Source organism: Eufriesea mexicana, unplaced genomic scaffold (assembly GCF_001483705.2).
Source record: "Eufriesea mexicana isolate 0111107269 unplaced genomic scaffold, ASM148370v2 scaffold320, whole genome shotgun sequence".
Classification (NCBI taxonomy): Eukaryota; Metazoa; Arthropoda; class Insecta; order Hymenoptera; family Apidae; genus Eufriesea; species Eufriesea mexicana.
In genome coordinates, this window is record NW_016908532.1 from 709,255 (window position 1) to 733,786 (window position 24,532).

The 24,532-nt window shown below is 40.5% G+C and overlaps 1 protein-coding gene across 1 annotated transcript in view; it reads left to right on the forward strand.

The window, feature by feature from the left end:
* Positions 1-356: 356 nt before the first annotated feature.
* Positions 357-24,532, forward strand: part of LOC108556262 (cell adhesion molecule 4) — a 29,947-nt gene continuing 5,771 nt past the window's right edge. The window contains exons 1-4 of the mRNA XM_017912276.1: positions 357-528; positions 14,069-14,235; positions 22,143-22,353; positions 23,912-24,039. Coding sequence (XP_017767765.1) covers positions 483-528; positions 14,069-14,235; positions 22,143-22,353; positions 23,912-24,039 — 552 coding nt within the window. The 5' untranslated portion in view covers positions 357-482. The remainder of the gene's footprint in view (positions 529-14,068; positions 14,236-22,142; positions 22,354-23,911; positions 24,040-24,532) is intronic.

Below are 24,532 nucleotides of genomic sequence, written 5' to 3' on the forward strand. Positions count from 1 at the left end.
GTATCCGAAGCCGCGCCGGCGTTTTTGTTTTCGGAAAATAGAAAGAGAGAAACCAGGCGAACCAGGCAGAGGAAAAAAACCAGTAAACTCGGTCAAGTTGGAACATCGAAAACGTACAGTGTGTGCTCGGAAACGATTTTTGTGATTTCGTTAAACCGCGTACAGTGGTGTGTGTAAGCAAAGAATAAACTGCACGAACCAGTGGCCATTTTCGAAGACCGTGTCGTTGTCGTCAACCGTCGTCATAGACTATAACATAAGAGAAGGCCTAAGGGAAAATGCTGATGTAGTCGAGTAACCAGAAAAGACGGAAAAAGATTTAGAGAATCTCTTTCAAAAAGGCTGATTTAAAAAATGTCACCTCGTTCGAGAGACTGTCAGTGCTAGCGAACTCTTGCTTACGATGCGCGATTCGGCGGAACGGTTGAAATGCGTGTGAGATAGTATATCAATATGTGAAAGAACCTCGCCGAGGAAAAGCGATGTCTACTTCTCTTCCCATACTCGTCTGTTTTATCATTTCTTTTGGTAAGTCCAACGAACGTTCTCTTAACAACGCAGTCGTAGCGCGTCCGTCGACTCTCGCGTAGCGCCGTGAATACAGCCACGTAGAACTCTCGCCAACTTGCAGCCAACTTCGTGACGCAGCGCGCCGGAATAATCGAGAGAATCTTTTATCGTATACGAATTGGCGAGTATCGCGAATTTTTCTAATATCTAGAGAATATTCGTAATAATAAAATTGGGACCGTTGACTGGTGTCTTCCCGTAAATATATGCGTATGAAATATCGAGGCTGATTTAAAATTCTTGCAGTCTCCACGGGGTACAGCTTCGTTCTACACCGCCATGTTGGCTGTTTCGCGCTTGTTATCAAGTGCTAAATAATTTGGTCGCGTGGATGAGCAATTCTTTCCATCTCACCTAAGACGAACGCTTCATCTTTGAATTGCAAATCGACCGTTTTTCTACCAACTGACCCAGTATCTTGTATTATTCATGATATCCCTCTCGATTCTAGCAACACTTTGACACAACATTTCAGCCTGCGCGTACGTACGTCAGGGTGGAGCCTCGTATATCTTTCAGTTTGATTGAATTTGATGAATTCCAGGCTGATAGGGAACGGGAATCTACTTTCGAACCAGAGGCACGGCTACACCTAACCTCCTATTCACCCATCTATTTAATTTCCAACGTACTTGCCGATGAGTATTTCCATCTCTCGTGTTCCGACTCGACTCTGCCTTCGAGTATATTCAGTTTGCAATACTTCCAAACGGTGACCGAGTATTTGATCGAAAAATACGTCCTTTTAATCATCCAATAGAGCATCTCAATTAGCGAAACTTCCGAGTTTCCCGACTCGTTACCTCGTTATATATCTAGACTAGCATATCGAACTTTGGATCGTGTTTTAAATTATTAATTCACATCTTTCGTCAGTTACCTAATTACTCGTGTTCCATTTGTAATCAGAAAAGTATTACGATTCGAGCTGTGATCCAATTCAATTTCGTTTTTAGTGGAGGAAGAAAAGAATAACGGTGGTGCTCGTAATCGCTTTAAAAATTAAGAGCATCCTTTGTCATAACGCTTTCGTTTCCAGTTCACATTTATCACCGCCGTGTATTATGCAGTTGTCTAGATTGCCTAAAGAAAGGAATACTCGCGCGTTATGAAGAAAGAAACGCAAATCCTGCACGATTTCACGCACAAGTAATTCCTCGTCAGTCTTTGATCGCTCTTACTTTTCGCACCTCGAGATTTCCTCTGGAGAGCTGTTTCCTCAGAACTTACAATGCTTTTTCTTCACGGACGAATGACCACGGATATGAAAACCCGCAATGACGAACGTGGAGAAAATACGCGAATTATTTTCCCTTCATTTAACTTCCCGCTATACGATTCCCGCGCCATCTTAGTTTTTTTAGGTTATGTCAGGTTAGGAACTAACTGTTCCACATCGAATTTAACATTTTGAATTTATGGAGAAGCGAATTCGATTTAATCCAAGTCAAATCTTCCCTAATTATTCCCTATAATGGCCAAATGATAATTAATTCTTACGAGTATCGACCGTGAACTTTATTACGCAATTTATTTCCGGCGACGATCGTCGAACGAATGTATTTTTCGATATGGCGTCCGAGCGAACACTTGAGCCACGCGAATCACGGATAGATGACGCAATCTCGATACGATATTACACTCCTATACTAGCTTCTAAATACACGCGACAATCTCGTCGTTCGCGAAAATACACGCAAAAATATAGCAAATACATTCAACGCGAAGCGAAGGATAACGAGCTTCCCAAACGTCTCGTGTTTCACGCTGTAATAGCCATTGCCAACTTCACTATGCACGATATTCAAGGGTTTAGAGAAAATATGCTCGGAAGTTGCGTTACAAGCTGCATTCGTGACAATATTCTATATTTAGCAGTTACGATTTTCAATTGCTCTCGAAGAGATTGTAATTCGATCTTGTTTCGTGTTCACAAAGATACGTCTACTTCCGTCTAATGACGTCGTTACCGATCGGTTCGTAGTTTTCCTCCATACTGCCGTGCGCTTTTTTATCAACAGAGCCATTCCACAGCGGTTGCGGAGTTTGCGAATTTTCACCTTAACGAAAATGAGAAGTTACAGGGATTTCGTTCGTTTGTTAACTCTTTGCACCGTGATTTAATTCTCAAAATACGTGCACCGAAAAAATATTTCATTTTAGTTACTCGTTATGCGTTTATTTCATTTACCATAAAGTTACAAAAGTTTGTAAAATTCGTACGAATTTTACTTTTGTTAAAACGTGTTTAATACGGTTTTATTCGTTGTTTAGTACCAGTTCGCTACTAAATTTGTCGTTACATTGCAAAGGGAAAATTCGTGGCGAACGAAAGAGAAAAAAAAGCGAAGTTCACCTCCTATGCATTCGAGTCGAGTTCGTAACAAGCTCATATTATTTGCCGCTAGAGGCGGTGGGAGAGCTTTCCGCAAAAAGAAGGTTCGATAGATGGCAGCATATCCGTCGAGATTAAGTGGATACGGTTGACCGATTAAATGGCCGAGTGGAGATTCGAAAGTCGGCAAAATGATCTGGCAAAGTGCGAAACATTCGCTGTTTGTCTTACGCTTTTCGGTATGCGTAGTCGGCCAAAGAACGGAAATTAGTTGGCAGCGAGCGCAACGCCCGGTCGCAACGCGTTTCCAGGTAAACGGTTTACGTCCTACCAGCGCCGGGTGCTCATGGAAATTCGTCACGGTCCGACCGGACACGGTTTAGCTTCCTCGCAGCCATCGAAGCGAACGTCATGCTTCCAAGTTACCAAACGCTCCCTTTGTTTCCCAGATAAAGCGATTCCAATTTGAAGTAAAATTCTTGATTCGATCTTCGCCTCGGTGGTGTCGCTACTCGAACGGTCGCATTGCCCATCCGTTCTCTTGTTCCGCTGTGATTTAACGTAATTGAATTTATCCCGAAAAAGACAACTTCGAGGTTACCGAATCCACGATCTTTTTTTCCCAACTTTATCCCCGTGTCTCGTTGGGAAATCGACCCGTGCTTGCTTTCTCGCTTTATTCGCTCTTGTTTGCCGCCGTTTGTTTATCTATTACCGAACGGGTACGTGGCGTATCTCGGAAACGAAACGTCGGCCATTGAACCGGTCGCGTCGAAGATGTCGCCACTAGGCAGTCGCCTGTGTGTTTGCAAACAATCGCGAAGCACAGTAGACGCGTAGAATAAAGATGGTGTCCGCGTATTCGTCCAGTAGGCATAACGACATACGGCGTTAAACGACACCCGCGAATTTACTTTGATCGTTCGTCAATAGGGACAAATCGCAGATAGCAAATGGCCGATGGGATCTAGTCTGCGAGGCATTTATATGGCGATAGGTAGTCGTGAAAGCAGTCGCATTTATGACGTTATGGCGTGAAACGACGCACGTAATTCCGGGTCGGTGCAACGTCGGTTTACCGTCGGTTTACCGTCGGATTTCGTCGGCACGGTTCACCACCTAACCTAACTGGTCCAAGATTCGTCCGGACAAAGCGGCGCGTTAACGAAAATAATGATTCTCCGCATCATCCCTGCTCGCTCACAAAGGCTCCTGGATTAAAGTATCCGGCGAACCGTGGCCGATCGATGGAAAATACCGATTTGTCCGGGATGAAGCTAGATACGAGCTTCTCTCCTTCGGTTACCAGTGGCCGGCTGTATATATACCTGTCGTGTATCTACGAACCGTTTCGAAATACCGAACCCTGTAATCGACCCTCTCCAGGAGGCTTCACTGCCTCATCCATTTGCAAAGGTGAACGCTCGATAATGTTTGATTTAGACGCTTCTTACTTTCTTACCCGATAGATTTTAGCTAATTCCCCAAACGAACCGTCGTTTTATCGATCTCGCTTGACGAGAAAATTAAACCGTTCTCCCTCGTTAATTCCCACGTGGCGAACCGGAGTGCCGTCAAGAGGCCGATTTCGTCTGCTTTGACAGTCCACGCTCCCGGTCTCCCTGTTAGCCTTTTTTCGAGCTTCCCGGTCGATTCAATCGTTCGTTTGCTTTTCATTACTCGCCTCGGTACCAGCCGCTCATTGCCCACGGACGGAAAGCGGCTTGATTGGCGTTTTGGCTAATTTTCATTTTCCACGAATCTCCACGCGAATGACATACAAGCAACACGATGAGAGATTTAGTATCTACGGATTTGTCATGTGCCCATTTCTACGAATTCTACCCTCGACCACGTTCTCGTTGGTTAAATTCGATTCCCTATTAGTCCCGCTAGAATCAGCTATTGTTACCGACGATATCGACGCGTAGCGCAATGCCTCTCGATGTTGCGTCATTATTGACAAGCCAGAGGGCGCATCGATCGCCTACATCCGTTCTTTCGATTCTTCCAATTACTCAAGATGGCCGCGGCGCTCAGAGTATTTACTCGCGAATAGAGATATTCCAGACAAATAATAAAATATCGACGGGGTATAAGAGCACACAGGAAGCTTTCAGGAAAATACGACACGCGTTTTCCTTGGATGGAAGCGAAGCTACGAGAAGATTCGATATATACAGCTGGTTAAAATGGGTCTAAACCGAGACAGATGCCCTAGAGTGGTCGTTAAATGCCAGTTTTACTTAGCCACTTTCGAATAAATCAAACAGCATGTTTAGTCTCGCGTCTTGGAGATCGATACGGTTAAGGATAAAAAGATATTACGAATTCCGGAGAATATAAACGTTGGAACGTCTTGACTGGCGTTTTTCACTTGGAGTTTCACGGCCAACGTGGATCGTTGGAAACTATCGCGTTCGTTTCATCCTTTCCATCCATTCGATCGCTTTCAATTGGCCGTGTCGCCTCTTACAAAGGTTTCGTCGAGCGTTTACTAGTCCCGTATCTTTTTCTCTCGGAATCGAGCCACGGGTGTGCGTGTAACCGAGTATAAAGACAGAAACTTTTGAAACTTGGACGATCAGAGCATACGCGTTGACAATACTACGAGCACTTGATGATCGATGTGACGTTTAAAGTGTCATCGAGAGTAACGTTTACTGTCAGGCCTATCCCTTTACCAGCCCAACTTTCTGCAAGCGTAAACCCGTGTAATTGCACCTTTTGTATTATTCATTCCCATTAGGGGATAACTTTTACTTTAATTATAATTATACCTGTATAATTTTCTCGTACAATCTCAGATTAATTTTTACTATAGCGATGATTCAATTGGAAAACATTCTTCTTTTTTTGAATAGAAAAATATCAATTTCCATACCTCAGTAATATTTATTTCCATAATATTTATATATTTATAAAATTACCCAATCACGGTAATATTTATTACCAAGTTATTTTCTCTGCATTTCCAATTTTCAAAAACTCTGAATTTCTAAATAGTTTCGTTGCAGGTAATTTTTGCTTTGCGAATAATTATAGAAAAATTTGAATTATGGGAACATTTATTATCGGCCTCGTAAATTTCGAATCACAATTTCCCTGAAATATTGAGCGTTTATGATTCGAGTGGGCATATTATTCGTTTCCATTAGGCACGCGTTAATTTTTGCCCGAACGATAATTAAACGTTAAAATATAAATTACCATCTGAACAATATCCTCGTTATTGACGGTGAGTAAAGAGTTCCTCTATTTAGCCGACCGACAAGGAAGCTTTATTAAAAATTTCCGCGATTTCCAATCACGATTAATTAGACATCGAAGCAAACTGCGAAATGAAAAGAAACAGGCGTACAGGGATAAGATGAAAAGTCGTAGGGGATGAATTCCGCTCGAAGTACTCGTAAAAGCTACATTCAGATGGAAGGGATAATGGAAACGGCGTGGCGGAGTGGGCTGAAACGAAATAGGATTTTGCGGTGAGCAACCAAACCATTCGATGTCCCTCATTGTCGAGAAGGAACTTTGGTAGTTGGCCATGACGGACAAGCACCATCCGGCAGGGTTGAAATAATTTTATTACGAAGCTGCTTCGGAGTCATTCGCGGCGGTCTCTTATAACGTTTCGAAGATTCTTCAGAAGTTCCGAGCCGGGGATGACAGGGATGTGACATCTTATGTGGTGACCGAGGGAAAATCCGCGTCATCGCGTTTCGAGCTGCTTGTTCTCTCGGAAACTTCTCTGGCTCTGTACCAGTTACTTATTCAACCATCTTGCGACTTGGAATTTTTTTCGCTCGAGATAAAGTTCGGGCGGAAAATCGGTCGACCCGTTCTTCGCATCCCTTCGCGATTAAGGTTTCATGCGCCTCTGTCAGACTTGGTTCTTCCATGTCTCTCGATATTCTCCATTTTTTTCGCTATGTAAAATTCCTTTCACCCGAGCTGCGAATCATCGTAATAATACTCGAACTTTTCCAGTATTTACGAGATAAAAGTAGTTCTCTTAGTCTTGAGAGTATATCTCAGAGGGCGCCAGTCTCTCCTGTAGCGTCGAGCTTCCTTTCTCGAAAGACAGACTCCATGATCGTTCCCTGCGATCATTCAAATTTTTTTCCTTCACGCGTGTCCAAAAAGTTGATATCCAATTTCTGTTTGATTTTTTACTTTACGTTGTTTCGCTTATGATATTAAGGCAGTGTTCTAATCTATAGGTCTAATTAATTTTTCGGTGCTATTTTGGGATTTTTTTTTAAGAACCATAAAGACATCAGTGGATCGGAATTTGTGGCATGGTTTTGATCTGTATTTAAGAAGTACTCGCTATTTTTTTCATGAGAAAATATTGAAAATTATCGAAGATACAGCTAGTTAAATACTTGCATTTATGGAAAGGTACCTTTCCGGTGGGGTATTGTTTTTCTTGCAAAAGTATTTTCGATAAAATTCCGGAAGGAGCGGGAACGTCGACTGGAAGAGAGGGACAAGATCCAAAGAGAGGAACAAAGATGGATTAGTAGATTCGAGCGCAAAATTAATTTCCGGCACAGCCGCTGGATTATAGATTATCCGATACTCGCTGCGAACTTATTTGACCTCTTTTCGGCGGAAAAAGCTGTAGAGTACAACCTGTGCTGCTCGAACTTTCGGTTGTCCGACCAAGAAAAATCCCACGAAACTAACGCATTTCCCCGTGCCGAGCCTGCCGCGTAAATATCCCCTGCGGAAATTTATAAATTAAATTTATCACGACCAAGACGATCTAATTCGTTAGTCAAACTTCGCCATTTTGTTTTGTGCCTAGAAGCAGAAAAAAGGAAAATGGAGACACTTTGTCCACGCAGAATCACTCAAAGCATAGCGAAAATATTATTCTTCGCTCGCTGAGTAAAAATATTTTCAATTAACGGGTATATCCAAATAGACTTTCAGGTAAAATTTCATTTAAAATCGCTTTAACGGGCAAGCGAGAATGTTTTGTGTCGGCTGATGAAGAGATGGAAGAGAGAGACAGAAAAAATTCAATCCTCGCGGAGGGCCTGTTAATGTAGCTCATTTTCTGTTTATCGGAACGCGAGCCGAAAATGCACACGGGCAGAGAAAGATTCGTTCCAGCGTAGTCCGGTGTGAAATGAATTCACAGGCAGCGTGGGCCAGGTAGCGGGATTTCCGCATCGCTCACCGTTTCCACTTTATCTCATTTGCGATTGAGAAGCTGCGAAATAAAGTTTACCAAGAATCCGGGTAAATTGACCGAAGATAGAGAAGGGAAGGCTGACAACCAGTGGACGGATATTTTCAAGACAACGCTGCAATTTTGTCACTTGTGCGGAGTCGATGCGAATTTCGAGGGAAGCCGGGACACGTCGCGGAGAAAATTCGACTATAACGTTCCGGGACAAAATTAATTTCCGTCGAAGTACGACTAGCGAATCGTTGCGTTGCTTCGCCGTCGCTTTGCCGTTGGTTCGCCGTTAGTTTGCCGTCCGTCCAATCGTGGCGCTGCACGCTGCACGCTGCACGCTGCTCGCTGCACGCTGCTCGCTGCTCTTAGTCAGTCTTCGCGTCTTAACGCGTTCGCATCTACTATTCTGATTCTGTCGCTGGAAACTTTAAGAGTCTGCGTTGCCTGAGAACCTCTAAATTCTCCAGCAGAGGAACGAGCTCGTTCCAGGAACGTTTCTTTCCCGAGAGTAACGGCGTGTATATACCTTACGAAATGCGGTCGAGAAATTCACTCGGCTCGCGATAAATATGCCACGTGCGCTCGCAACAGATCCGCCATCGTAATTACGGCACGCCGCTCATACGGAGACGAGCGGCTCATTTTTAATCGAATGTCCCACGGTTTCATCGATCCTATTGGAAAGCTATTTATTCGATGATCAACCAAGCGACTCCGAAAAGCTCTTACATCTGCACAGGGTTCGTTCGCTGTGCATTACGGGCCCTTTCAATGGAGAATTAGTTACATCAAGTTCGATGTATGCGTCAACACGTCTGTGAAGCTCGTTAATTTTGTTTCTTCGGAAACTAACTTTCGGCCATTGTTTTTCATCGTGACTGCGGGAGTTGAAGGAAGTATGTCGAATCGATTTGTTCGATTATAGAAGCGCCATACACCCGTTCGCTCGAATATTAACCGTTCGAGTGCCACGTAGCGCGATGTTCAGATTTTATGTCGCCATTGCAGTCGACGCTCTGTTCGTATTCTGCCGCAGCGCCATCTTAGTTTCACTGACATTTGATACTTGATGGCAGACATCTTGTTTTTGGACACGGTCGTAAGGCTATCGAAAATACATATTAGGTACTATTATTTCACATTTAGAACATTAATTAATTATATCGTATAGAAATTATTACAACTTATTGGAATTAATGGAAAGATTGTTGTCTGAAGCAGAGATAAAGGCACACTTACATAATTAAATTCAAAGGAAATTAATGTATTGTAAGTATATTAACAAGTATATTTTTGGATAAAATTTTCAACATATTTATATGATAGAGCATTCATTCATCCGCTGTTCCTACAACAAAGGTTCTGTCGTAATGGATTTGGAAACATCGAGAATAGCGTATGGTATCCCTGAATATCGATATAAAATATCGCATCCCGGGAGAACGAAGGGCAGGAAAGAGGTGGTATTCTTCGGGATCAATGACTGGAAAGGAAGAGTGGACGTGTATCTTGGACGGCGCTTAGGTTGAACTCGTCTTAACCACTTCTACACCGGAAAGCTTCGAAGCGTAGTCTACGAGGGCACGGTCTAGTAAACTAACGAAAGAGAACTTCCCACTGCGAAAGTGCTGCTCTACACGCGAATGATTCTGAAGAGCAATCGCAAAGAAAAGCTCACTGGCATTCTTGTCCACGTTTCAACTTCGCCCGTTGATCCCGAGCTTTGAATGCGCCTCTCAATTTCCGCTTTGAACCTTTGATCGGATTTTGGGGATCGAATCTACGATTACGCTGTCGGTTCTTTTCCAGAGAAACAAATGGAACCTCGCTGGTATTCGAGTGTTACCGAAATCCCGATGTTTATTTAAATTTCTCTTTATCTCTCTCTATCGATTTACTTGCAAGTTCACCGGTCGATTTTATCGCCTGGCGTACTTTGCAAGATCGAGTAACGCGATTTCCAACTTTTCTTCCCATTTCGGTTTCACCTAACAACTCGTTACTGGCTCGATCGAGAGAGGATATTTCGACTGCTCGAAGTCATTGGGAAAACTGTAATTGAATTAATCTCAAGTTAATTTTGCCAGTTGATTATTTTAACAAGCATCTAATTAGAATAAAAGAATTAATTTGTCTTTTTAGCTTCAGGATTATTTTTAAAGCCCATTGTAATGGATTTCTGGAGCTGATTGTTTATCTGAAAATACTGAAAAGAAGTTACTATTTCTAAATTATTATTTTTGTGATTGTAAAGGAGAGCATGGCAAGTTACAATTTTAAGAAATTTTTCTGTTTGTATTGGATTGAAAAATATGATTTATATATTTATTGGAAGAAATGTATAGAGATAGATTTTATATGTTCAAATAATCGTACAATTCAATCAATTGTAAGTAAGAAGAATTTGTATTTAGAATTTTAGACAGCAATATCTTGTGTCTTTGATTACATTTATGACTACAGATTTGACATTTGATTTTGAGTTTTGTATCACTTAATTATTTTTGAAAAAGATGACCAGAAGCTAACAAGTACTTTATAAAATTCACTTGCTGTAGGCTCTTTCAGTAGTGCCTAGTGTTTTTCCTGGAATTATTGAAAACCCCATTTTATTTTAGACTATAGTTCAACATTTTCAATAGGTGTTGCGTACACAGTGTGTTTCTCGTGTTCGTATAGCTGTTTTCTATGGTTTCCAAAAGTGGATTTTGGTCCTGTTTACAAAACGTGCTACAAATTTCGTTGCAAAAAATATTTATTATCAAAATTTAGTTTTACAAATTTCCCTTTCTGTTTTAGTTGTCTAATCAGTAATACTCAAGGCGAAATTTTCTTCACGAACAACCATAAATCTTCATTACCAGTCCTACCGAACCAAGATTGTGGATGTCACGCTACCTTTACAGAGACTGATAAAATATAGCTTCTAATTGAAAGAGATACGCAATTAGCTTTCATCACTCATCAATTATAATCACATCTACGTATACTATAGTACATTCATGTTACCTATATTATAGTATTGATAGTCGTAGCGTAAACGTGTCCCGGCTTCGATTTTCCAGCAAATCGACGACGTTGACAGGATGGTTGAAATTAAATACCGTGAATTGGGATAGATATAATAAAGTGTGCAGCACGATTGTCCACAGTTTTTGTTGTACAATTCAAAAAGAACGATTTAGGGGTGGCAAACGGTGCAGAGAGCGAAGAAATGTCGATCATTCGTGTACAATGGCACTCTATGGATGTTATTTCGCTAGAATAGGAGGAAAATAGCTGGATGCTGGGCAAACCGTCGCGTTACACGCTGTTACCCTCGCAAAACTGTCCGCTACCCGTTCTGATTCCCCATTTGCCGGCACTGCGTATCCCTGGCCAGTCAGAGCTGTCCGAAAACTTCCCCATCGGCGTCGAGCTTCGCTTAAATTACTAAACGGTTTGCTGAAAACCGATTCCTTTTTGCCGACTTTTTATTATTTCTCGCACTGCGAGTTTTCCAATGATTCATTAGTCTCCGATTTCCCGAAATTTGAAAATATTAAAGAGAAAAACTTTCTTGGGATAATTAATTATTTAATTTTACTTTAAGGGGGTATTGTAATCCGGCCAATAAAATTCGACTTCTTTAGGATTTTCTCCCATGGAAACCGTGATACATATTGGCATGAAGTTTTCGCAGTCGGATTTATTTATACTTGAAGAATACTTTCAATTTTTTTTAAACGAAATTATTGAAAATTGTTGAAGTTATATAGCCTTAAGGTAAATCGCGTTTTTAGAAACTCAAATCTCTGATGTGATTCCGTATCATCCGATTATCTGAAACGAAAAGACTAAATAGCATCTTAATTAGTATAAATGCGACTATAACATGAACCACCAAAATAAAAAGTGGCATTCTCGTCCTTTAGATGGTAAAGAAAAATAGAAAAAAACATCAGATTTTGAAATCCTTGGTTCATGCGATAAAGGTACATTCGGTGGAGATCTCTTCCAAATTTCAAGTGAATCGGTTGACTGAAACGCGAGATATCCCGTCAACCAGTTCAAAAAACATGTTTTCGAAAAAAACGCGTTTGAAGTTTTCGTTATCCGTTGCACGATATTTGTACGCCGTACTTTAAACATTTGTAACTTTGCCGATTTTACGAACTCTAAAACAAATCCTTTTATACAGGTATTTTTGAAAGCATGTACATTGAAAAAATGTAAAAAGAAAAAATTAATTTCTTTAAGCCGGATTCCAAAAATAGCCCATAAGTCGACTTTTGTTATGCTTGCGTTGCATTCGTGTAATATCGTTAGGACTAGTACGAATATATTGTGAGAGGAGTGAAAAATATGAATTAAACTATGACGTAGATGAAGCGAATGAGTTTGTCGGCACCATATAATTACGCGTATATGTGTAGGTGATTATGTAAGTGGCTTAAGTTATATACGTACCTTCCGTTCCAGGATATTAAAAGTTCTGCATTTGGACAAGTTAAAAAATTTATTACGTTCGAACTATGAATATTCTAAATTTTCATCCGGTCTGTAAAACTTATTTTACGTCATCGTAATATAAACGGAAGAAATACGAAACGAGTGACAAATTTCTTTGTTGATGTAGATGTTAGTGGTTCTGGTAATACATTTATGAATAATAAAATTTGTAAAATATTTGCGGAACTCTTGGCAAAATTGGTCAAAAATGTAAAAAAAGGCGATCCGCGACGTTAAAAATATTAAAAACGAATCTTCCAAATATTTAGAAAAAATAAAAGCTCTGACAATTGTCACTGGGCGCGATGCGTTTGAAACCGCCATGAAATCCTCTGTTGAACAGCGCCAACTATTCGGTCGTTAACGGTACTACAGAACAGAGGCGATCACAATTTGCGGATATTCGAGAAACATATTTGCGGATTGCATCGCGTGTCTCGTTGACGCATGATGAAAAAGATTATGCGTATTTGCACCGACAATAAGCCACTCTGAAAGGAAATAAAAAAATAGATTTCCAAACGAATGCAAAGTTGGTACTCGTTACAGGCGTATTCAGTATCCTAGGCGCGATGTTCGAGCACATTCACGTGGTCGTGCTGCGTCGGGATGGAAAATTATAGCCGATGGAGAAGCACCGTATCGCCAACGGGATCAAAAATAAAGGCGGAAACGCAATTTCGAAATCTCTCGAAAAACAAACAAATCCCCTCGAATGTTCATAAAAACGCGAGAAAAAAAAAAAACATTTTCTCTGGAATCCAAGACGCGTGTTCCATCAGTTTATTCCTTACTCCTCCATTTTACGGGTTCCTCTAAACCGTAATCGTTTCACCTCCGTGAAACAACCGCGTAAAACAATCGTTACGCGGGGAGGCGCGAATCGTTTGCCCGGCTCGGCCGATATGTTAAATCCCGACTATATCGACCGAGTTTTCTCGACGTTACGTAAATGCTCGCGAGTCGACACGCATTTTAATTTCTTCGCGAGTTCAAAGGCTTTTCAAAGTGTCCTGCGTCCCGTAGGTACCGTCTTTACGTAAGCTCCCGGGGGATCGCTTAACTGAATAGCCAGCCAGTTAGCTCGAGATTATTCAATTCCGAACCTTCTCCCTGCCTGTCTTCCTCCTCTATCTCTGTCGCAACCTGTCTTGGCGAAATTAATCCCGTGACTGCAAGGAAAAACGCCGCGCATCCAGCGGTTTCAAAAAATATTAGTCCCCGCGTTAATTGCCATCAAGAATATACGGTTTACTTATTTATCGTAAAATGGATTTTATATTTCCAAAAAATTATGCAACTTTATCCAACGCTCGGAAAATAAAAATATGTGACATGTATAATAAATGGAATATAAAACTCGTTATGTAATTCGATATTATTTTCTATTTCATATCATTTATTTTATATCGTTATATATTATATATTTGGTTTCGATGTGATTAAAATGGTATATTAACGGATAAATTGTTGTATTTCAGGTGGTATAGCGTCATGTATAAGAAATTTTCGAACCGACTTCCTAGAGGAATGGCCGACTCCTGGGACGGAGCCCTACTTCGACACAACGATGCAGTCGAACTTCACCGGATTGGTGGGAAAAACTGTGCACCTAGTATGCATAGTGAAAAACCTCGGAAATCGAACGGTGAGTTTCTAGAAATTTTATAAAAATAAACTTTAATAAGAATAAATAATCCTGCGTCTGTCTCGATAATACTCAAAAACATTCGTATATTTCACCAATTGCGAAAACAGAAAGTCAGGAAATCATAATTTTGACGTATTTGTTAGGTCTACTCTTAATAAACTAATTAGTGAAAATATTAATTTTCATCGAAATAAAAGTATAATTATTTTTAAACCCACCTATTTTCATCGTACCACTTAAATCACTATTATCACATGTACACCGTGAATTTAGATTTTAGATGCACATTATAAATCTATAATTTTAGCGTTAATTTGGAAAGAAATGAAAGTAGGCATATAACATATTACAGAGGGATGCAAGAAGCTATTTACAAAATGAAAACGTACAGTCGAGTTTCTGCTCAGTTACAGGATCCGTTTAATCCGATAATTGAGCCGTGCCAGTTATGACACGAGATATCGTGACCGTGAATGCCGGTTCGAAACAGAAACAGCTGGCAGCTTTCAAAGGCGGAGGTATATAATCACGATATGTTTAGCCAAAGCAGCTAAGAAGCCGCTGTTAATACACGGCCAACGATAATGGCGGTCTTCATTAATAGGCATACAGAGACCGCAAGCTAATCAACAGTAGTTTGACTTCGGCTTAGAGCTTCTCGATGGAAGCAATTACAATGGCGCGGTCTTGGTCTTACCTGATTCTGTTCAACGATCGGTCGATCATAGTTTAAGATGCCTCGATTGACTTACGAACAAAAGCAACTCTTCCTCTTCTCCTACAACAACGCATAATCCATCAAACTTTTCAGAACACGTGAAATTAGATCTTAAAATGCGCAAGGATATTTCGAAATCTCGAATATGACACGGTTCGTTAACCCTAAGCGTTTAGGCAGCCTTAACCACTTGCGCTATAAAGACGTGCCACGCACGTCGAGATGCTTTTGTTCCAAAACCGCCAGCAACGTGTATACCACGTCGATAGGCATTTGTCGCAGAAACAAAAACGACGTGTCCGTCACGTCGGCTAACAGTTAGCTCGCAGACACGGTTCGGTGTAATGTAACGCTTTATTGCATGTTATATTGTAGAGCGTGGCACGGCAATCGAAAGTTAAATCGTAGTGCAAGTGGTTAAGACGATTTTCCACTTAACTCACTAGCGCCACCACGCCTCATATCTGCGGTGAATACGTGAGTATATAATACGCAGCGTCGTATTGTTTCCATCAATTTCTGGATCGTACACATGGAAGAGTTGAAATTTGTGTTTGATAACGAAGCTGTTCTTGAATGCACGTATAATTGTTCAAATATTGACAAAGAGGAATACTGGAAATCTAGTTTACGTGTCCCTCCGCGTTGCGAAAAGTGTGATACACTGCAATGAATTAATGGAAATAGAAGAAGCAAAATCAGCGTGGTACGTGCAATATTGAATGAGAATTGTATCCATGGATCTAATACGTTTCAATCTCGAATTCAATTATCATGCATTCGCGACTGTCTCTTTGTTACATAGAATATCGCGGTTGTTCATTATTTGCAACCATTTTCATTGGAATTTTAATGTCACGTTCTAATTAAGCAAATAACGATAAGAATTACAAAGGCGATGACAAGTAGTAATACAAATCAGAGCAACGAGTAATTATAACGTGTTCCTTATACGAAACTAATGCGGTAAATACGACGAATGCGGGGCGAAATTGAATACCGATAACACTGTTCAATGCGAATTTTAAGCTGTGATATCTGTCAGGTAATTCTTGCAGAGTTTACTTTCCTGAGCACCGTAATCGAAATTGCTAGTCAAAATTAAAAAATATGTCGCCATGCATACTTTCTACGCATATTCTTGCATGTTTGCAAAAAATTCTTTATCTCACACGAATTTTCTACACGGTATCGTATTCTGCAGGCTTGTTGAAGACGAGACCATGGAGCAAAATTGTCAAAACAGTTTTCGTTTCATTTAAATCCAGAAAATATTCGTCGGTAACGCGTATACGGAATTTTACCGCAACGAATCCATTGTTCGCTTCTCTAGATCGGACAATGTCGCAGCTATACGTAATCCCAGTACCAAGTGTAATAAAGTTAACGTACAATAGTCTACCTAAATAAAATTGTGCTATAAAACTTCGAAAAACTGACAAAGTTCAGAAGGAACTTTGAAAATTTACAATAGATAGGAAATATCGTAAACTTACTACTGATTTATATATAAAACCTATAATTAACTAATAACTAATTTATAATTAACGTATAACTAACTTATAACTAGTTTATAACTAATATTTTAACTTTGATGCGTAGCTCTTAGCTTGGTATCGTTTCCCAAAAATTATTCTTTGGGAAACGATACCAATTACCAGGTCTCACCACGTGGAGGTGGCTACGCATCGAGACCCGACATGCGTCCTAGTGGCGCATCCTACTGGCGCTATCCGTGTCAAAGGCAACCTAATCTAACTTGGAGCGAAAGAAGTTAAAGTGAATCTACTGACACTTTAATAAATATCGTGTCTTACGAAAGGGTTCGCGATTATTCGAAAGACCGACTAGCCTAGGCGATATACTCCCGTGTACAGAGATAACTTCATACCTCGGCACCCTCCCGATCGGGCCTAGCTCAATTCCAGTCACTGTCGCACTCGCCAAGACTTACACGTGGACCAAGGATAGTCCCTGAATCAATGAAACTTCTAGTGTCAACAGGAGGGCCCAGCTGGGCGGTTGCCGGCCAAGACAGACACTTCGCATCCCAGCCACACGGGGTAGAACTTAATCATCCCTGTGGTCTAACCGTAGATGGTACTAGTCCGTCAGCCAGCATGTGCCCGAGCCCAAGTCGCGTACGACTTAGGCAGCGGACCGCCCGGTCGAGGTCAGAAGACGCACTGATTCGAGGGGGTCACCCTGGAACCCGATGCATGACGAGATTGACAGTGACTGGAAATGAGTGTCGGAGACGAGTCGTGAGGATGACTTATGAAGCATGTACTTATCGAGTACACGAGAGCACGTCGCGTAGGCTAGTCGGTACTTACGAAAGATCGCGATTATCGCGAGAACAATTATGTTCTATTTGGTAAACGAGAGGGTAAGAGAATTGATATATTCCGCTCCAAGTTAGGTGGCTTACCTTTGAACGGATAGCACGCACATGAAACTTAGTCTATGGATCTATCTTATCCTCCTTATAACTAGTTAGATCTAAACGCACGCATCCCGCGTCGTCCAACGATGTCTTAAAAAACCTGAAATGCTAAAAAGGAACAGATTAGTATTAAATTAGTAAAACATATTAAAAGTGAAACAAATATAAACTACAATGGTCAACCAAATGGAACAAACAATCCAACGATGAGAAATTAAAAACCTAACGATTACACATGAAGAACCCAACGATGAGACATAAACAACCCAACGATGAGACAGAAACAAACCAACGATGAGACATTCGAATATTATACGAAATATTCGAATGTTAAATAAAAATAAATAGAAACCCAGAAAAGTCTGAAAAAATAAAAAATTATTAAAATCTGAAAAAGAATAAAATAATTAACAACTGAAAACAAAAATAAATTATTAATAGCTGAAAATAAAGAAACAATTAGTAAATGGTTTAATGGGGTGGGGTGAGGGTGGGGTGGCTAGCCCCAACCTCACTTTCGAACTCCCACCCCTCGCGCACGAAAAAATTTAGATGTTACACTTCCCAAGTCGAACCGACAAATGACTTCTGCTACGACGCCTCGCCCTTTATATAGCCTACGATCGGCCGAGCTCCCCACCCCAATCGGAAATTTTCAAACTTCAGCAATTTTATTCATTATTAATTTTCCACTTTTATAGGCAATAATTTATTAATTTTTTCACTTTTACTGTAAATATACGTTGCGAATAATTCGCTAATAACACTATCAATTTGTTATTAACAATCGGTGCAATAATTTATAAAGTTTTTGTAAATTAGAAATTCATTTTAACACAAATGCGTTATGTGTTCAAGTAATAGGCAATAATTTAATGATTTTTTGCATTAAATTATAAATTTAAGTTGTAAAGAATTTGTTATTAACAATAAATTTGATAATTTATACATATTTTATAATGTAAATTTACTTTCGCATCTCCATAGGATAAATTTATATGATACGTATATATATGTGAAAATATTTTTATATCCTCTATATTTTCGAATTTTAAAAACTCACATTTTTCGAAAATTGTGAGTGATAAAGCAATTTCGATTACGAATTTGTGTTCAGGAAAGTAAGCTCTACGAGAATTACATATTGGATATTACAGATTAGAGAAAAAATTAAAATTTGTTGGACAGTATAATCAGTAAAATGCGTGTACAGGCAAAATAGTTCTCTGCAAGAGAACAAAACATATATATATATATACATACATATGCATTACAGGGAAGATTGTTAATTTTTATAAACAGATTCACCTGGTTAACTCTCTAATAATTTACTTAAAAAGATCTATTACTTTTAATTATATTTATACACTTGCCTGAAACGCAAGTAACGTTACATTCGCGCTTATGAGGACCAAAACAAAAGTAATAGCCTTTATTAAACCTCAGTTAAACCTTAATTAAGTTTTGATTACATTTTAGGATGCATTTCTAGCTAAAGCATAATCCGGTTAATTGGGGAGAATTTAAAATCTCTAATAATAAACTGGATTTATTTTTTCAAAAAAGAAATAGCGCGAAGAAATTTTAAACGTTGAATCACCAAGCTCGCTTGTTCGTCATTGTTCAAACTGCAGTTGGATTACGACGTTGAGGAACAAAGAACGCGAGATCATTACACCGTTCCGTGTTTCTTCTCGAATGGCAGGAAACTGCACATACGCGAGTGTCGTATCCGTTGTATGCGTGCAAACACGTGCATATACGTGCGCCACTCCACCTGAGCGCGTAGAATAAGCGAGCTTTGTAGCGAGGATGGGGACAGGCGAGCGTGATAGTGGCGTTGGGTCAGGCGAGCGCGGTGGTGGGGTTAGGGACTGGCAAGCGCGGCGGTGGGGTTAGGGACTGGCAAGTGCGGTGGTGGGGGTAGGCGTCAGATTGTCTTCTCCATCATCTGGACAAAGATCATCGGATTCTTATTTTCTTGAGATCTATCATACGTCTCTTGTCGATCCTATTTTCCCTGCTGTCTACTTTCGCAGGAAGAACCTGTAATCCCTGTAAGCGTCAATGGAGTCGGAAATCGCGAGGCAAGCATTTAACAGCAACATCCTCCGTGCAAACAACGCAGAAAATGACTGCGTTAAATTTATCCACACGCAAGTTGTTTTCTGAAGTGGTTCGGAATGATAATTGCGCGGTTTCGCAAAAACGAACGTGTTACATTTTTCGTGTAACGCGAACAATACGACTAATACCACTGTCGATAAAAAGAAAAGCGCGGGTTATTAGTGGAATTCGATGCGCAGATGCGACATTTGTGTATTCTTAGCGTACATTCATGCAGGCCGTCCACCAATCGCTGATCATTCCATATCTCGAATGTATAGTCGATACGCATTAATTATACGATTTATGCATACATGTGCCGGTGATTATGAAAATATGTTCCATTTTAAAATATTTAAAGCTTCGTGTTTTACGTATATCATAAATTAAAAGAATTAATTATGACAAGGTTATAAATTCAGTCTAATGGTTCCGTTTTTTTTTTGTTATTTTGCCAAAGATAGTTCTATCTTGTTGCAGTATAAATGAATGCTACGCAGGATAAACGATAAAATCAGTTCTTTTAAATTTTTGCCTTATACCGTTTTCATAATTCCCGACACATATGTAACTCGTATTAAATGGAAGAGTTTCCTCCAATTCGAAATTTTGAATTTACGAATGATAATCCCCAATGATTTTATATTTCATTTCACTCTGTAAAATTTAATAATTTTTTTAAATTCACGTTGCGTTTTTTTTTTTAATTTTTTTTTTCAATCAGAGGTAAACCGTTTTTACGCTAATTTCTCATTGGGACGCATTAAATCGTTTAAATTTGCGCGGATTTGCAATTTTGCGCAATTGTTGAATAAATTTCGCTGAAATTCCACCCAATTCAATCGACGCCACATGGAGTTCCGTTGGCTTCAATTTATCGTTCGGAATGCAACAGTTGCCAATTTCTGGTTAGAGCAAGTTTCGGTGGTAAGTAGTGCGGTGCTCGATTCAGTGACCATCCCTTGGCTAGGAAGCTGAAAACGCTTGTAAATAAATTTCAGCTTACGAGCTATTTGACTCATTCACGGCACGCGAGTCCAGATTAAACGACAATAAAGGGAAAACGGTATGGGTAATGGGTATAAACGGGCAAGGGTAATTTCGAGCCCGAGGTAGCCCCGAAATTCGCCTGGCGCCATTGCTGGTCACTTGGTCGTACGATGGCGTCGTTTCCCACTCGCTTCGCTCGCTTTTGGACCGAGTCTGCTCGTCGTTTGGCAATGCTGCATGCACGAGGGTGCGCGCGCAACACGGTTCGCATGGGGAATGCGCGAGTCGCATAGATTTCGGTTGGATTTCAGCAAACAATACCGCGGCTAATGCCGATGACACACCGGTGTCATCTCGAGAACTCGCAGGCCCCCCACAGCTGCCAGGTTCGCGGCCGACGTAGGACAATACCGAATTTCCATGGTGATGTCACACTCGCCTCGAGTGCCACCGTCGTTATGGGAAATTGGTTTATGCACCCGTGACGAAGCACCAGAGGAACGAATACCCCAGAAAGGATCCTCCATGCCAGCACACGCCGGGCCACGTTACTGCCTGCTTCTTCGAGCTCTTGTCGCTTCCCCTTTAATTCCAAGATTCCACTCGATCCCGTCCACGCCTACCCAAGAATACACCGAGTTTAGCCGACTCCATTTGTCACGATCTCTCCAAACTTCTCCGTATAGTAAGTAATCGACCTGACCATCCTTTCCTTACGTTTGCTCCAACACCTGAAAATTTATTAACGTTTGAAAGTCATTCACGTGACCTAAATTTTTTTTTACATATAAATTAGAAGTCAGAATGCTTCTCATAAATATATCTCGGGAAAATTTCAATCGTTTTCGCGACAGAAATTGAACATGGTATTACTGACGAATATTAATTGGAGATATTGAAATACATATTTCTGAGATTTCATCCTCTTGCGTTTCGTGAGTAATCGCCGTTTGATATTGCAGAATATTAGAATATTTTTTCAGTTCCCGTTTTTTGTCTTCCTTTTACGCGCAGTTCCTGGAACAGCTGAAAAAGGATCGGGTTTCGAGTGGCAGTATTTATACGGGTAATCTTCCAAAGACGTTCGATTTTATATTACTCGAATATACAAACCGTTGTACGTCCTCTTGGCTAAATAAATTTCAACTGAAACGCGTTTAAATCTTCCGCTCGATCCGGTTCGTGATCTTCACCTGGAAGACGAATAAAATCAAACGAGATAAATGTCAACATTTACGATTATTCTCTTCGCGTGACATCACGGTCGACTTTTAAGCAACAATTAAGGTCAGTTGGTTGTAAGTATAGAGGGTGCACTTCACGAAATTGCGTTCACGGTTCATTGATATTGCCGTCGGTTTATCGATTTAAATACATACATAAACGAGACACCGTATTAACACGGTACAGACGTTCTGTTTTATCGATTGCATCGGGAGAAATGTATTTGCTCGATCGAACAATCGCAAAAATTGTCGCGGACAACTTGGCCTACTTCTCCCTCTACCGACCAAGTTCGAAAGTTCAGAAATAAATGGAGCAATACGCTTCTTCTTCTTTCTCTTTCTTTTTCTATCCCAATGAAAGTCGTTTTCAAATAATTCGTATCAATAACGAGAGTTAATTCGTGATATTTTGTTGCAGGTTTCCTGGGTGAGGCATCGCGACATACACTTGCTGACTGTTGGCCGTTATACTTACACGAGCGACCAACGTTTCGAGGTGCTGCATCTTCCTCATTCCGAAGAATGGACGTTAATGATACGATACCCACAACGCAAGGACTCCGGGATTTATGAGTGCCAAATTTCAACGACGCCCCCTATCGGTCACCCTCTGTACTTGACGATCGTCGGTAAGTATGGGAGGGTCTATAATCGGCAGCCTTGAGTCACTAGTCGATCTTAACCTCCGAAACGTCCACTTTTTCTCTTCGCTTTTATTCCCGTTGCCTCAAACGTCACAGCGCGAACGCACAACACGCGAAAGAAATATTAAGCAGTTTTAAATCGTCCACGTGTTATGTAGGTATAGTTATAAAATCGTCGAGTAATCTGATTACGTCCGATCGGGTTATACCTTTTAATGATTATCCCGTAGATTTCCGATCAATGCAGCAGAAAACTGTAGAATAAATTACAGTGGAATTCATTTCGATAGGAACAGTACCATTATTCACTTTGAAAGCTGACGCGTGCCTTGGGGGCACCATAAATACGAAAGCAATATTCGTATTTGCGTTTAACGCCAATATCTCATCGATTTAATGAACTGTCCGATATGTGGGTCAATTATTTCAACAATTTCGATACATTATTCCGTTATTAAAATAACCCATTAACGTCACGCGATAATAACTTGTCACGATAAATGTACACTCGTGTCTTGTCGTAAAGGAAATTTTAAAGCCGTTGTTCGCTCGGTCGAGTGCCGAAGCGGCGCAATCACGTGACTCTTCCAATCGTGCGTCCTCGGGATACTTCGGTATACTTCGGAATATTTCGGGATACTTCGGGCGTTCGAAGAACACGATAGGTCAGTGAAATCTGGCAGTGATGCTCATAGAGATCGGAGATAGTTTTCGCATGGAAGATTGAAACGATGGCGTTGCTAAAGGAGAAACGATCGAACGAAACTCGTGTATATCTATGATCAATGTGTTCGAAGTTCAGTTCAAGATAGGTGCGGGGATATGTAGTGGTGGTGCGAAATGGGTTAATCGAGGATACGTACGAAATCCCTGCAAAGATTTCATGCGGGCATACAAAGCAGGTGAAACCAGGCCGTCTGCGAGCTCGTATATCCTCGCAGTTACACCGTTAATGACTGCTCTGATATCCTAACCGGGCCGTACTATTAAATGAGTGGATCTTATCACACTGACTTGACCTGAAAATGTTACCTAACACTTCCTCTTCTATATTTCGTACGCAAAAAAGAATATCAGATATTGGTATAAGATTATACCTTGTCGTCTTCGTCTTTTCAGTTCCTTCTATGTATATGTGCCTATATATAGCACACATAATAGCACGAAATTTTAAACATTAAATAGTCAATATTAATTCTTTGTAATTAGTCCAATTCACTATAGAGAAGTAGCAATCGGAGACGTGATTATCGATTATCGATAAATTATCAACATATCGGTATATCGAAATGTCGGTAACGATATTTTCAATAATAATCTATGTATCGTTATTTTAAACGTAATATCGATTATCAAAATCTTTAAAATTTTGCTACACAATGAGAGTCGTCTCTTTTATGATTTAATAGTCGTTATATCTTTCAAAAAAATATTTTTCTTTTTATAAACTCTGCTCTGTGATATTGTCATTTAAATTTATTTGATAATAGTAACGAGAATAAAAAATCAGATGAAAGATATAAAATGGAAAATTTTGTTACAGAACCGATTACCATCATCATCGGAGCTCCCGAGCTATTCGTCAATAAGGGTAGTACCATTAACCTAACCTGCGTCGTGAAGTACGCTCCGGAACCGCCGCCCACGATGACCTGGAGTCACAACACCGAGGTAGGTATTCCCAGGATAGTCGCGAAATATAATCGATGCATCGCTTCCGATCCCCGGTTGTTCGGCTCGAATTTTAATCACGTTGGAAATTTATTCGCGAGAAGTGAACAAGACGCATACGTAACGCGATAATATAATGTGCGATTCATAGTTAATGCCAGTTCCCGGGCACGGTAAGCTGGGTATTCGCCGTTCATTTTACGTGCTAGCAAAGTTCTTTGTGTCGGCTCAAAGGGAATACGTCGAGGGAAACGCGACTCACATATACCTATCTTTTTACCATTCTTCTCGCGAACCTTGAAGCAGAATACCTTTTGTCTTCATACGAGGCAACGGTATTACACGGCAGTGCGAGAATCCACTGGGAAGGGGTAGTTTCCACGGGAATATGAGAAAGCAGCCGCGGTAGCTTTGAGGAAATGATTGCGAACCAAAAGTCGGATGTACCTCGGGATCCAATATTGTTCCTTTTTAACTGTACGCGCGCCACCCA